The following is a 15658-nucleotide window of genomic DNA, read 5'->3' as shown; positions in this document are numbered from 1 at the left end:
TACATGAATAAGTATATGTATGTATGTGGGGGGGTTTCAACCAAACATCCTATTTTCAGATGCAGTACCAGGTCCTGGTTTCATCATGGGTGTGTTGCAGCTATAGTCAGGTCCAGAAATATTGGGATATCGACACAATTTTGACATCTTTGGCTCTATACACCACCACAATGGATTTGGAATGAAACAAACACAATGCGCCTTAACTGCAGACTGTCAGCTTTAATTTGAGGGTATGTACATCCAACTCAGGTGAACGGTGTAGGAAGTACAACAGTTTGCATATGTGCCTCCCACTTGTTAAGGGACCAAAAGTAATGGGACAATTGGCTTCTCAGCTGTTCCATGGCCAGGTGTGTGATATCCCCTCAGTACCCCAATTACAATGTGCAGATAAAAGGCCCAGAGTTCATTTCAAGTGTGCTATTTGCATGTGGAATCTGTTGCTGTCAACTCTCAAGATGAGATCCAAAGAGCTGTCACTATCAGTGAAGCAAGCCATCATTAGGCTGAAGAAACAAAACAAACCCATCAGAGAGATAGCAAGAACATTAGGCGTGGCCAAAACAACTGTTTGGAACATTCTCAAAAAGAAGGAACGCACCGGTGAGCTCAGCAACACCAAAAGACCTGGGAGACAACGGAAAACAACTGTGGTGGATGACTGAAGAATCCTTTCCCTGGTGAAGAAAACACCCTTCACAACAGTTGGCCAGATCAAGAACACTCTCCAGGAGGTAGGTGTATGTGTGTCAAAGTCAACAATCAAAAGAAGACTTCACCAGAGTGAATACAGAGGGTTCACCACAAGATGTAAACCATTGGTGAACCTCAAAAACAGGAAGGCCAGATTAGAGTTTGCCAAACGACATCTAAAAAAGCCTTCACAGTTCTGGAACAACATCCTATGGACAGATGAGACCAAGATCAACTTGTACCAGAGTGATGGGAAGAGAAGAGTATGGAGAAGGAAAGGAACTGCTCATGATCCTAAACATACCACCTCATCAGTGAAGCATGGTGGTGGTAGTGTCATGGTGTGGGCATGTATGGCTGCCAATGGAACGGGTTCTCTTGTATTTATTGATGATGTGACTGCTGGCAAAAGCAGCAGGATGACTTCTGCAGTGTTTCGGGCAATATTATCTGCTCACATTCAGCCAAATGCTGCAGAACTCATTGGACGGCGCTTCACAGTACAGATGGACAATGACCCAAAGCATACTGCAAAAGCAACCAAAGAGTTTTTGAAGGGACAGAAGTAGAATGTTATGCAATGGCCAAGTCAATCACCTGACCTGAATCCCATTGAGCATGCATTTCACTTGCTGAAGACAAAACTGAAGGGAAAATGCCCCAAGAACAAGCAGGAACTGAAGACAGTTGCAGTAGAGGCCTGGCAGAGCATCACCAGGGATGAAACCCAGCGTCTGGTGATGTCTATGCATTCCAGGCTTCAGGCTGTGATTGACTGCAACGGATTTGCAACCAAGTATTAAAAAGGGAAAGTTTGATGTATGATTATTATTCTGTCCCATTACTTTTGGTCCCTTAACAAGTGGGAGGCACATATGCAAACTCTTGTAATTCCTACACCGTTCACCTGAGTTGGATGTACATACCCTCAAATTAAAGCTGACAGTCTGCAGTTAAAGCACATTGTATTTGTTTCATTCCAAATCCATTGTGGTGGTGTATAGAGCCAAAGATGTTAGAATTGTGTCGATGTCCCAATATTTCTGGACCTGACTGTATATCTAGATTGTATAACAAAAAGCTATACAACTTAGTGCATCACAAGCTCTAACTATTCCCACAGCATAGTACTTGAGAAGAAAAAAATGTACAAGGCTCTAATGAAAAGGAAGAAAATAGAAGCCCAGAGAATAATGAGGAAATGCTTGTCAATATAACAAGAGATAAAAACCTCCGCATTTTGGGGGCTTAGGCTGACACCTCTTTGATGACAGTACCAGCTAGATGTCAGCACTGTCAGACAAACATCATTTTTTTCTGTCAGCAGAATTATTGCTGGCTAACATTGATTAGTGGACCTTAATTTTGGCTAAATTATTTATTTGATTTATATCCTGCCTATTTTGTACAACTCAAAGCAGTGTACATAATACTTCCTCCTATTTTCCCCACAGCAACAACCCTGTGATGTGAGTTGGGCTGTGAGTGGCTATCCTAAAATTACCCAGCCAATTTCCATGCTTAATGGAAGACTAGAACTTACAGTCTCCTAGTTTCTAGGCCAGTGCCTTAACCAGATTGGCACTTAGTGAATTATTCTCATACATTCATCATGCACTCTAAATATCAACTGCCTAGGATAATTCCTTTGTAGTATCAAACTTCAGAAAAAGAAACATCTAACTTTGTGTTGTTTTGAGTACAACACAAAATAGGCTATTTATCAACAAGAATTTCAAGTGTTTTTTTGCCATTCCAGGCAATGTACATGGAATGTTATCTTTTGATATTTCCTGCTTGGGCCAGTGAAATAGTAATAGTTATGTTCTTGCTGCTATTGGCTTAGGATTGGCAAGGTGATCTTTGGAATAGAATGAAGGGAGGCAGGGCATATTTAAGGAATATAAACAGTCATATGAAAAAGTAATACCCCATTGAAATGTTTGACTTTTTCAACATATTTCAACATACAGATATTTGATCTTCATTTCAACAATATTGGTAGATAAAGTGGGTATATGCATCATTTACATTTTGTAGTTCATTGGGTAATTTAAATAAACATAAGTGCAAATTTTGCATGTGGAAAAAGTAAGTACACCCTTACATTTATCACTACCTGAAATACCTAACATGAGGTGCAAATGATTAGAACATAATTAGAGAGGAACTGGGAAGGACCTGTCTTATTGAATTTAATTTGATTTGCTCTTGCTGTTGAAGTGTGTAGTATCACCATGCCTAGATAGAAAGAACCTCTCTGAAGCCTTCAAAAAGAAGATTATAAATGCCTATGAGTCTGGGGATTTAAAAAGATTGCCAAACAATTGGACATCAATCATTCCACTGTCCAGAAAATCATCTATAACTGGAGAAGATTTCTAACAACTGCCAATTTGCCCAGGCCAGGCCATCTCAGCAAGTTCAGCCTGAGAACAGAACACAAGATGCTGAAAGAAGTCTCTAAGAATCCCAGAATTTCATCACATGACTTACTGGTAACTCTTGCCACTATTGATATCAAAGTGCATAAGTCTACCATTAGAAAGAAGCTGTACAAATTAGATCTATGTGAGAGGTGTGCCAGGAAGAAACCTTTGCTGTCCAGAAAGAATATCAGGGCAAGATTAAAGTTTGCTCATGAACACCTAGGCAAAAACTAAAGCTTCTGGAACAATGTGTTCTGGACAGACGAGGCAAAGATAGAGCTATTTGGCCACAGTACCAGAAGACATACTTGGCGAAATCCAAAGAAGCATTTCACTAAAAGAACCTGACACCAACTGGTGGTGGAAATGTTATGGTTTGAGGCTGCTTTGCTGCATCAGGGCCTGGGCCACTCACCACCACAGAATCCACTATGAGTTCTTCATTGTCCCAGAGGGTGCTTGAGGATAATGTGAGACCATCCGTCAGAATATTGAAGCTCAACCAAAAGTGGACCTTGCAACATGACAGTGACCCTAAACATTCCAGTAAAACCAAGGAATGGCTAAGTCAAAGCCTGGATCAAGATGCTGTGGGATGATTTGAAATGGGCTGTGCATGCAAGAAACCCTTCCAACATCACATATTTGAAACAATTCTGCATGGAGGAGTGGGAAAAAATTCCTCCCAGTTGATGTCAGAGAGTGGTAGACAGTTACAAGAAAAGCCTATTTGAGGTTGTTTTTGCCAAAGGGGACAATACCAGGTATTAGAGTCAAGGGCATGCTTACATTTTCCACAGAAGGAAATGACATATCTTTTATTTTTTTGTTGAATTAATGATTGAAAAGTCCATTTCTGTCCTTAAAGGTCCTCATCCCCCCTCCACTCCTCAAGCTCTCTTTCCTTATTCAGGTTAATTCATTCTTCCAATTAGGTGTTGTGCCTACTGTATATTGGTAATAGGACTGCTGCTTGCTAGATACACACACATACTAACTTTTCCTTTGTAAAAAAAACTTACTTTGAATGCTTTTCTCCTCCCACTCACATACTAAGGCATTATTTGGTTCTCTAGTTTTCACTTAGCATTATGCATGACTTCCCAGGCAAGATTATTGAGCTCCAAGAAAAGAGGCAAGCCAACATAACATGAAGTTATATTATTGGAGCTGCTCAAAAGATTCAAGATACGTGCTCAGGTGCTCCCTTTCCCTAAGAAAGCCTCTGTTTGGGTTTATCTTTTTCTCACAATACTCTTTTTCTTTCCCTTTATCTCTAGGGATCGTGTGACTTTTGTCTGGCAGGCAATGCGAGATCACCTTTACCATTTATGTGTTAATGCTATGGAATACTGTTTTCTAGTGGAAAGAGCAGTAGTGGGACTGTTGAGACTGGCAATCCGACTTCTGCGCAGAGAAGAGATAAGTGCCCAGGTAAATGCAGCTCTGTATGATGTTTCAGTTTTCTGAAGGGACTGATTTCTTGGTGCCTCTGCAGTGTTAGTTCCTTTGTCATCTTTATGGTTATGATTCACACTCATGGGCTCTGCACCTACACAGTAAATTACTGGGAATGTTCCAATGCTAAGAGTGTCATCTGCCCATAGCATTAAGGATAAGCCATTTCTTTTGGTCCTTTTTTGACCGCCACAGGAAAAGTATTTCCAGAATTTTTCCATGCTCATTCAGGAATTATTTTTCTATTGAATGTATTCACAGTTTCTGGAATTTATGGATGTAACACTAACTATTTAGAAAGTGCCGAATTTGCCATTGGATGGGCACTCCCTCTACTTGATTTGCTTGCGACAGAGGCATGTTAAGGAGTCCTGCCCCATTGTCCTCTTGTTTTGTTTTTTTGCGAAACAGGTCTGATTTTTTAGAGCAGGTGAGACTGATTCCATGTGTGCCTAAGGTTGCCATTGCTGAGCAAGGTCATGGCTGGGCTGGGCTCAACACACAGAGAGAAACTGACACTGATAAATTGCAGATTGTAGTGGACACCAGTACATTCACACCAGTTGCTTTTCTATTCCTGGTATATCACTGAATACCAAGCTTTGGATTTAAGAACAGAATTATATGTACACAATTGCTCACATCTGAAGACCAGAAGAAACAGAAGGACAATCCATACTCTCCCCAAATGCACTATCTTTGGATGTTAGTGACTGTTTGAGATTTTTGTTCATATCTGACTCCCTCCATTGTCCTTATCAAGTGCAGAAAAAGGCAATCAGACTCTTTTTTCATGTTCAGAAAATACTCATAGTTATGCAGAACAAATAAACAGAATGGCCCACTCCCTTGGATTTGATGTTATGCAGCCTGATCCACCTGACTTAGAGTAGATGCATGGCAGTAGAGCAGCAAAGCTGACACAAATGTCCATGCTTCCTACCATACTAAAAATAGTTAATGTGAATAAAACTGTTCTTCATGCCTTCTAGCCAGCCACATTATAAAATTCTGAAGGTGCAGGAAAGGACTACTCATTTGTCTTTTAGCACTGTCTTTCAAATTCCATTATACTGAAGGCTTTTCAGTCATGGCCACAGCACTGCCAGAATATTACTCATGTGGATAACAAAGGCCATGGGTTGTAGAAAGTTCTACTCCTTCTTTATCATGGGGCTCAGGGTTGCCAAATATGTCTTGCCAAGTATTAATATTCCCTATGAGAAAAAGCAACGAGATTCTTTCCACATTTGTCTGATGTTATGGAAATTTTTCAAGATGAAGCCCCAAGGTTGATCAAACAACAGATAAATACTACCAGGCATGTTGGTGATTTCATCAAGAATAATGGCTGGGTCATTGCTGCCCCCATTGGTTTGGGGTCAGGACCCGTGAGCCCATTATGTAAGTATACTCTCTGATGACAAATATCTATTTAGTTCTTACACTGACTTATACATTCAAAAACTACTCTTTGCTGTAAAAGTGGATATATTATATCATCTCAACCCCTCATTTTCAAGAGTGGATATGGGTCTTCCATCTGAAACTTCAACAAAGAGATAGGTCTTCTAGCAGTGGGCTTCACAAAAAAGCCCTACCATTGCCAGGTCTGATGTCTGGTCATACAGAAGTTCTGAATAAGCACCATCTGATATCTGTCATCTGCAGCTTCTCCACATGAGGATTTTGTTCCGTTTTTTTCCAGTTGGCAGTTGATTATTTCCATTATAGCTCACTGTTACTGGGTACATTTTGTCACTTTCCCACCAGCAAGCTTTCTCCAGCCAGCTACTGTTACTCTGAAAGAGGTATGTGCAAATTCCAGAGAGCAGATGAAGAGGAGAGCAGATAAAGATGACCTATTTGCTTAATTGTTACTGTGGCACTTTAAATGATCATCTGTTAATCCACATAACTCACCCATCCATGGCACTCAGCTGTATTGGTGTCACAACTCAGAGAAGTGGTGGTAGTTTTTTCCATTTAAGCATATTGTTAGTAGCTCAGCACTCCAGCCAATAAGTTTAACTGGAACATATCCAGCAATTTACTCTGTAGGCACAAAACCAAAACATGAATTCACAGATGACCACTAGAAAAATTATAAGCAAGTCACCAGTTCCTCCTACTATATGGCTGGAATATGAGAGCCCACATATTTTTGAAGGTTAGAGAAAAATGCCAGCCTTTTGTTGCCATGACCATCTTGACATCTGACACCCACAGACGTGATGATCCCCATCATTTTTCCTATGTGAAAAGCAGTGGAGTTATACTGGGTGAGCTGAAATTTGTGGAAGGGCGTCAGGGCCTCAGTGCAATCCAGGAATTAAAGCTGGGAAATAGAGAGTTTTAACTGATCAGTTTGTCCTCTGTTCTTTGAACTCAAATGCTGAGTAGCAGTTGAAAAATTTCCCCTTGCTACCAATCTCTGCTGTGGGAAAGAGACACAGCCTTGATGTTTAGTGGAAATAATAAAAAACAAATGTTTTGTTCAGGTTTTGTTTTGTTTAGATTAGGTTAGCAACTTCTACAAAAGCTAAGAAGAGTCCAGTGTCATCAGAGAATACGACAGGGCTCAGATTCATTCATATAAGCTCTAAGTGCAACTAGAACTGGGAACGAAGCAAGCCTGCTTGTGTGTTGTTCAGAGAAGTTGCAAACTTCTTTGTTTCCTTCAGTCCATTAGTACTGAATGAGTAAAGGACCCAAGTTTGCCACTTATGTCAGATTGACTGCCTAATGGCTTCAGTGCTGGAATCCAAGAATGTTAATGTTATTTTAAGATGCAGATTCACTCCCATAGGTAGGGACCCCAACATGTGATTCTAACTTCTCTTGACCAGGGAAATTATTTATATTAAAAGCTCTTCTCTTCAGGAAGAGAACTGGAAACTCTTCCCCTCAGGGCTCTGGGTCATGACACCTCTCCACTTTAAAACTGGAAAAGTGGCATGGCCACCCTCAGATTAATCTGCACCCACTCCTACTGCTGCAAAAGTGGGAGTTTTTTATGTTTGCCAGACAATAAGTTGGTGAAACCTGAGTAATCCTATTGTGTTGCAAATATTGGGAAATACAGTGGGGCAAAAAAGTATTTAGTCAGCCACCAATTGTGCAAGTTCTCCCACTTAAAAAGATGAGAGGGGCCTATAATTTTCATCATAGGTATACCTCAACTATGAGAGACAAAAGGGGGGAAAAAATCCAGAAAATCACATTGTCTGATTTTTAAAGAATTTATTTGCAAATCATGGTGGAAAATAAGTATTTGGTCAATATCAAAAGTTCATCTCAATACTTTGTTATATATCCTTCATTGGCAATGACAGAGGTCAAATGTTTTCTGTAAGTCTTCACAAGGTTTTCACACACTGTTGCTGGTATTTTGGCCCATTCCTCCATGCAGATCTCCTCTAGAGCAGTGATGTTTTGGGGCTGTCGCTGGGCAACACGGACTTTCAACTCCCTCCAAAGGTTTTCCATGGGGTTGAGATCTGGAGACTGGCTAGGCCACTCCAGGACCTTGAAATGCTTCTTACGAAGCCACTCCTTCGTTGCCCGGGTGGTGTGTTTGGGATCATTGTCATGCTGAAAGACCCAGCCACGTTTCATCTTCAATGCCCTTGCTGATGGAAGGAGGTGTTCACTCAAAATCTCATGATACATGGCCCCATTCATTCTTTCCTTTACACGGATCAGTCGTCCTGGTCCCTTTGCAGAAAAACAGCCCCAAAGCATGATGTTTCCACCCCCATGCTTCACAGTAGGTATGGTGTTCTTTGGATGCAACTCAGCATTCTCTCTCCTCCAAACACGACGAGTTGAGTTTAGACCAAAACATTCTACTTTGGTTTCATCTGACCATATGACATTCTCCCAATCCTCTTCTGGATCATCCAAATGCTCTCTAGCAAACTTCAGACGGGCCCAGACATGTACTGGCTTAAGCAGGGGGACACATCTTGCACTGCAGGAGTTGAGTCCCTGGCAGCGTAGTGTGTTACTGATGGTAGCCTTTGTTACTTTGATCCCAGCTCTCTGCAGGTCATTCACTGTGGTTCTGGGATTTTTGCTCACCGTTCTTGTGATCATTTTGACCCCACAGGGTGAGATCTTGCATGGAGCCCCAGTTCAAGGGAGATTATCAGTGGTCTTGTATGTCTTCCATTTTCTAATTATTGCTCCCACAGTTGATTTCTTCACATCAAGCTGCTTGCCTATTGCAGATTCAGTCTTCCCAGCCTGGTGCAGGTCTACAATTTTGTTTCTGGTGTCCTTCAACAGCTCTTTGGTCTTGGCCATAGTGGAGTTTGTAGTGTGACTGTTTGAGGTTGTGGACAGGTGTCTTTTATACTGCTAACAAGGTCAAACAGGTGCCATTACTACAGGTAACGAGTGGAGGACAGAGGAGCCTCTTAAAGAAGTAGTTACAGGTCTGTGAGAGCCAGACATCTTGCTTGTTTGTAGGTGACCAAATACTTATTTTCCACCATGATTTGCAAATAAATTCTTTAAAAATCAGACAATGTGATTTTCTGGATTTTTTTCCCCATTTTGTCTCTCATAGTTGAGATATACCTATGATGAAAATTACAGGCCTCTCTCATCTTTTTAAGTGGGAGAACTTGCACAATTGGTGGCTGACTAAATACTTTTTTGCCCCACTGTAGATGGGTCTGTGAGCTAGTATAAGAGGATTTCAAAGCAAACAAAACAGATTTTAAACCCATCTGACAAGATTATACTACAACAAATGTCAGAAAAGGAGGTGTCATTTGCAACATCATAGCAGTGCTCTAAACTTCTGAGAGAATTCCTTCATTTCTGACATCCCACTTAAAATTTACTTAGTTTAAACACAAATCTTGTGTATCATATTCTCTTTTCCATTCTGAAACGGCAGTGAAAGATTTTAAATTTTTGCAGTTTTCAGAGTCTTTATACATATTTCTTTTTAAATAACCAGGGATCTATTGTATTACTGATCTTTTATTATTTATTAGTATAATAAATAATTGCTTCCTACATATTTCAAAAATATTTGCTTCCTTCATATTTCAAAACATTTAAAGTAGGAATAAATTCAGGAAAAAAGCTTTGTGATTTTTCATCAGGCAAGAAGATACAAGTTCAAATCTAGCTATTCTTCATGTAATACAGACTTGAATGTGCTGGAAGCAGATAACAAAAGTGAATCTGGTATAGGCATTATTTGCCTTTCTTGTTCTTACCATTGCTTCTCTCTGAGTAGGTGTTGCTCTCCTTGCGTGTCTTGCTCTTGATGAAACCCAGCATGTTAAACAGGGCAAGTCATCAGATTGCATATGGCCTTCATGAGCTTCTTAAGACTAATGCTGCCAATATTCATTCTGGAGAAGACTGGTACACACTCTTTACTCTCTTGGAATGCATTGGTTCTGGGGTGAAACCACCCCCAGCGCTGCAGGCTACAACAAGAACAGAGAATGACACAGGTAAGATTGGTCATGAGTTCTCTTGTTAATGATGCCAATCTGTTAGGTTAGCAGTTGTTGCTCCAGACTTTTTATTTAGTAAAGGAGTTTACAGAAAATCAGGTCTGATTTCAGCTACCATCTTTCTTCAACTCAAGTTAAAGACCAGCAGTTTTCTTTTCATTTTTTGCCAGTCATATTTCTAGTCATTATGGTTAAATATAAATATAGCAGCAGATTAAAAACTATGGTTTTACTAGGAGTGGTGGAAGTAAGATTTATAAATAGGGTTCACAAAGCCCCATTGCTGTCATTATGCAGCTTCCAGGAAGTTGCTGCTTCAAGGTACCCAAGAAATAGTGGGGAGCTGGCTTACTGACAGCCCCACTAGTTAGACCAGACCAGGAAATCAACTCCATATAAAAGCCAAAGCTACCTTTATTACAGCTGGCTATAATAACAGAATCCTGCAAGTCTGATTATGCTGTACCTCCTCTTCCTCCCTATATTCAGTGAATAGAGAGGTATCTGCCTGAGCCACTTCTGAATGTTATCTCATTGTTCTAGCCTTAAAAAATGTTTCATCCCCTTTTGCCTCTTTCCTGCATATTTCAGTCAAGGTCATCTTCCTTACTCTCTACAATTATTTGCCTCTCAGTTTTTCCTCCAAAAATGATTAGGAGAAGACAGTGTACTGGGGAGAGGCTGTATAAGATGTTCCCAATGATTTGAACCACTGGATTTGGGGGATAAAGAAAGTGTGCAAGATGCTTGCTTTTTCTGTTTGTGGATCAAAGGATGACAGTGACCTAGGTGTTGGGTTAAGGCACCAAGAATGTATTGAAATGAGGGATTCTCAGTTTTGCTCCCCCTTTCTTTTACCAGAAAGGAAAGGAACAGAGAAACACTGCTTCATAGCATTCCTGGAGTTTTGAAACAGCTCAATTCTGCCGGTAGGTAGGTAGGTAGGTAGGTAGGTAGGTGCATGCAGCACTTACAGCACAGCTGTTATTTCAAATTGCTTAGTGTTTGTTTATTTATTTGATTTACATCCCACCATTCATTTAAGAATTCAAAGTGGAATTCAAATTAGAGCTTTCTTGAAAGAGTACCTACCTCTTCCTCTTTCTTGAAAGGGAGGAGAGGGGCCTGACATAGCACCAATCACAGAGAAAAAATCAGCATCCTTAAGGTTTTTCCAGGGGTGTCAAGTATCTCCCTAATAAATAAATTAAATTAAATTAAAAAAGCAGGCACTGGCTAATTTAACTATACCTACTAGGTTGGCTCAGGACCTGGGGAAAGGGTAGTTCCCTAGTTATCCCAACTTAACCTCTCGAGCAAGATCAGTTTTAGCCCCCTACCCACCCTTAGGCAAAGCAGCATCTTGAGTGGAATTGTTCTAATTCATTTATGGATTAGTCCAAAGCAAATCATAGTACTCTCAGACCTTGCTTTCACTCCACATCAGAGTACTCAAGTGCCTTATCATGTTCATGCAGAAGATGCATAGCAGAACAAATACAAGATGAGAAGAAATGAAAAGAAGAGAACTCCAGCCTTGGAGCCACAGAAAAAGAAAACAGAGTCATATGAGCATATCATGTTCATCATCATCATCAAACATCTTAAATGGGGAGGAAGATCCTCTCCTTCCACAGGGCCTAGGCAGACAGACAAAGGAACCAAGCAAAAGGGTGGAGGGATTCCCCTCAAGAGAATGGAGCTCAGATGGACAGCTCCCTGATAAGGATAACAAAAGTCTTACACAGGCATAGTTTCCAGAGACTGTTCAGTATGAATCTACTACAAGCAACTCTAAAGTTACACAAGAGATGTCAGCACCCTTTCTTGCCACATAGAGGCTGAACTTGAATCCCACTCTCAAAACTTTTAGTGAAATAATAAAAAAGGAATGGACAGAACTGACCAATAACAGAACTACCCTCCTATACCTTCTTTCTCAGGAAAACATGAAATAGATAGCATGACAAGTCAGTGACAGCCCTTATCTCCAAATCCTTTGATCCAATACAGGGAAGAAATACTCTCACAGACCCAACAGAATGTAGTACAGGCAACTTTCTAAAACAAGTTCACAAGGCAGTGTTATTGGCTATCAGGGTAAATGTATAATTTCCATGGCTGCTAGAAGAAATAATATTTGGGTTGGGATCCATTCTCAAGTCTCAGTAGAATCAAAATAGCTAAGAGAGTATATCATCAAGATCTTCAGAACTGATGTTGGACAGTCTACAGTACATAGCCAAAACAACACAATGGGAGATGGACCACTAATTAAGAGCCAACATCATGGCAAAACTCTATGGTCCAAAAAAATATTTGGGGAGGTCATTGATTCTGTGAAAGTGGAGAACAGGGATTAAAAAAATGCCCTCAACACCAAAGAAAGAAAACAGTAGGCCAAGGGAAAAAAGCAACGCCAAGCAAGGCCAAGGAAAAAAAATGTCCACCTTCCATCTCCAAGTGTAGGTGCAAGGAGAAACACCAAAAATAGAAGAATCCAGTGGACTACCTACCAGACAATGGCACAATATAGCAGATGCCAACTCAGAAATGTAACTCTGGTTTACTTTCCAACTTGTTCATGATTCCAATAAATAATGGAGCCTGGAGAGCTATCTTGAATTTCAAACCCCTAAACAAGTTAAACAGGCCTCAAACCTTCAGAATGTTGATGTTGAGGTCCACAGTGAAAACTATCAAACCAAACAGCTGGCTAGCCTTGACCGAGCTGTTGGCATATTCCCATCAGGTTAGCATGCCAGAAGTTCCTCAGATTTGCATGTGGGAGAAACAATTCCAGTTCCAAGCATTTCCCTTTCAATGGCCTCAGTGCTTGCAGAAGTGGTAGCAGCTCTGTTTAAGGAGACCTGAAGACTCAGGGGTACATATATAAGCCTATCCAGGTGACCTACTCGTCAGGGCTCCTTCAAAGGAGAAGGCAGTGAGTAGCAGCTGTCAGCTCCTTGAGTTGGAAAAGTCAAGAAGCAGAAGCAGCAGGGATTTCAGGGATGTTCTTTATTGTTGTAGAGTAGAATAAGACAACCTTGAAAGTCGGAGTTTCTCTTACTCTCTTATACCAAATAAAATCATGGTGGGGTTATTTTGAGTTTCTTTCTCTCATATCTTATACCAAATAAAGTCATGGTGGGGTAATTTTGAGTTTCTTTCTTATGCTTCCCTTTTTCTCAGGACCGAGTAATCTTTTTTTCCCCCTTCCTTGGCTCCCTTCTCCCTTCCCAAGGTCAAGTATACGTTCTTTCATAGCAGCATCTTGACTCTACAGTGTTTAAGGAAATATGATTTTGTAATGAACTTAGAAAAACATTCACTCATGATTTCAAGGCAGATTCTACATTGGGAGTGATCATCAACACTGAAGAGTGTCAGCTTTTCCTAATCCAGAAACCAGTGTTCATGCTGCAGAGTCCAGCGAGGGAAATTTTAGCTTCCTCCAGGAGGACTGATAACAGCTCTGGATACATTGCTATGGTTTCTTCTCCTGTTTGAGAATCAGATCACTCATGAAGCTTGTCTGTGCCTAGTAGTTCTAAGCAGGGTCACCAGATCCTTGTAGAGGTGGTTAGTCCCATCTAGTACAGTAAGAAAAATGGGACACCAGCCTGATAGTTTGAGCTTAAAAGCTCACTGCTCGGAGCATATTGTTTCAGCCTGAGCAGGTACCAACTGACTAAAGTTGAGAACTGTGTGTTTGGACTGGTAGCCTTGGAACATTAAGTGAAGGAGTGAAACACATTGATATGTCAGATATCAAAGGCTCACATCAATGACCAAAGTAGAACAAGGGCAAAGGGCCTCCAGAAGAAAATGGCTGTCCTGGAGATATTTGGCTTCTGTAAAGTATTGGTGGAATACCTAAACACAATGGATAACTGACTAGGCTGCCAGGGCCTATCTCAAGGCAATTGGATTGCATACCCAAAAATCTTTTAGAGGATCTCAGAAAGATTAAGAATCCTTTCCTTTCAGATCTGTTTTAGGGTAAGTCCAAAATACCAGTCCCTTTGCTGGCATGGAAAAAATAAGCTCTTATACATTTGCCTCATTCCATTTTGTTTAATTGTTTGTTTAAGGAGCTCAGTCAGACAGTGAGATCTCCTGTCATCCAAATGAAACCAGCCTAGATCGTGGCTACACTTCTGATTCAGAAGTATATGCAGATCACAAGCAAGGTAAAATGCATCGTTCTGTTACTGATATGGATGTGGTGAACAGTGGCTGGCTTGTGGTAAGTAATTTTGAGTGCTTTCATCTCTCTCTATATATCTAGGTTGAATGAATAATTAGGTGTTTTCTCCATCTATTGTTTGAAGAAGGATCATGTCCCTAATTCACAATGTTAAAAGTAGTTCTGCTTACACAGTCAAACTCTGTCCCAGGCCCTCAACAATGGCTAAGGTAACCCTAAGGGTTGTGTGTGGTGACCATATGAGCAGGGTTCAAAAGTAGCCCATATATAGTAGTTTTCCCAAATTAGGAAATAGTTTGGTTTGTTTCTAAGGCCAAGTAGTCCATCAGTCCTCTGTCTCATCCATTGATTTCTTTTCTTTTTTTAAGTTGTGAACATAAGAAGCTGCCTTATATTGATTCATATTATCCAATACAACTAATTGTTGCTTACATTGACTCCAGGATTTATTTATTAATGTTTGTATGTATGAGAACTCTGCTGTATCTACTCTATCTATCTATCTATCTATCTATCTACACACACACCTACACACACAAGCACATTCATGTACATACATGAACACACACAGAGGCTGACTTTTAAACCTTTAAAAGGTGATGTATTAAAAAAAAAGTTTAAAACCAGGGAGTTTTTTAAAAGAATTTAACAATTTTAAAGAATTCAGTATTGGGAAGAATGCTCTGGCAACAGTTTTATAATATTGATCTCAGGGCCCTGGTTGGTAAATATGGATGGAACCCACCTAACTCTTCAAGGCCGTGAAACCCAATACAGCAGGGCTCCTTCAGGCTGTGGTTCCAAGTCTTAGAGCTGCCAATGAAGCACTAGCTGAATAAGTGAGGTAAAGAGAATTGGGTGAAAAAAAGGAGGACAATTTTCTTACTCTCAGATTAAAATCCACAGTAGATTTGATTCCTATATTACAAATCTTCAGTACTTGTATTCCAAGTCTGGAAAAAATTATTCTCAACTAGATCCTTAGTCCCTGGCCACTCTTGGTCTCATTTAAATAATTCCCAAAGGAAGGCAAATGGACATATGTTTGTAATTGAAGACAGCAAAAATATGTCTATTATCACAGGCCAGTGAACTGAGTAGGGTGACCTAGCTATATCCATAGAGATCTAAAGGAGGAGAAGCTTGGAGCCTTGGAACATCACACAAAGTAATAATGGAATTCAGTTTGAAAATCATTATATTGGGGACTTCCAAGGGAGGTTTGGTGAACTGAAAGCAGATCCGACAACTGCGACAAATACCAAGGAACCAGTGAGTAGGTGGGTTCCTTGGAACCTTTCCAGATACGGAGAAGACAGGAGATTACCCACATGTGCTCTGGACAGCTGTTTCTTGCGAGGAGACCGCAGGACAGTGGTTTT

At 40.5% G+C, this 15658-nt stretch overlaps 1 protein-coding gene across 6 annotated transcripts in view; it reads left to right on the top strand.

The window, feature by feature from the left end:
* GBF1 (golgi brefeldin A resistant guanine nucleotide exchange factor 1) overlaps window positions 1–15658 on the top strand; it is a 218814-nt gene that overhangs the window by 176744 nt on the left and 26412 nt on the right. For all 6 annotated transcript variants that reach the window (XM_088154510.1, XM_088154511.1, XM_088154507.1 and 3 more), the window contains exons 29-31: window positions 4406–4559; window positions 9841–10063; window positions 14161–14315. In XM_088154510.1, coding sequence (XP_088010636.1) covers window positions 4406–4559; window positions 9841–10063; window positions 14161–14315 — 532 coding nt within the window. The remainder of the gene's footprint in view (window positions 1–4405; window positions 4560–9840; window positions 10064–14160; window positions 14316–15658) is intronic.

Source organism: Python bivittatus, unplaced genomic scaffold (genome assembly GCF_059951505.1).
Source record: "Python bivittatus isolate LINGU-HERP-01145 unplaced genomic scaffold, Pbiv_v1 ctg000050_np1212, whole genome shotgun sequence".
Taxonomy (NCBI): Eukaryota; Metazoa; Chordata; class Lepidosauria; order Squamata; family Pythonidae; genus Python; species Python bivittatus.
The sequence above is the reverse complement of the archived record's forward strand: the minus strand, read 5'-3'. Positions and strand labels throughout refer to the sequence as shown.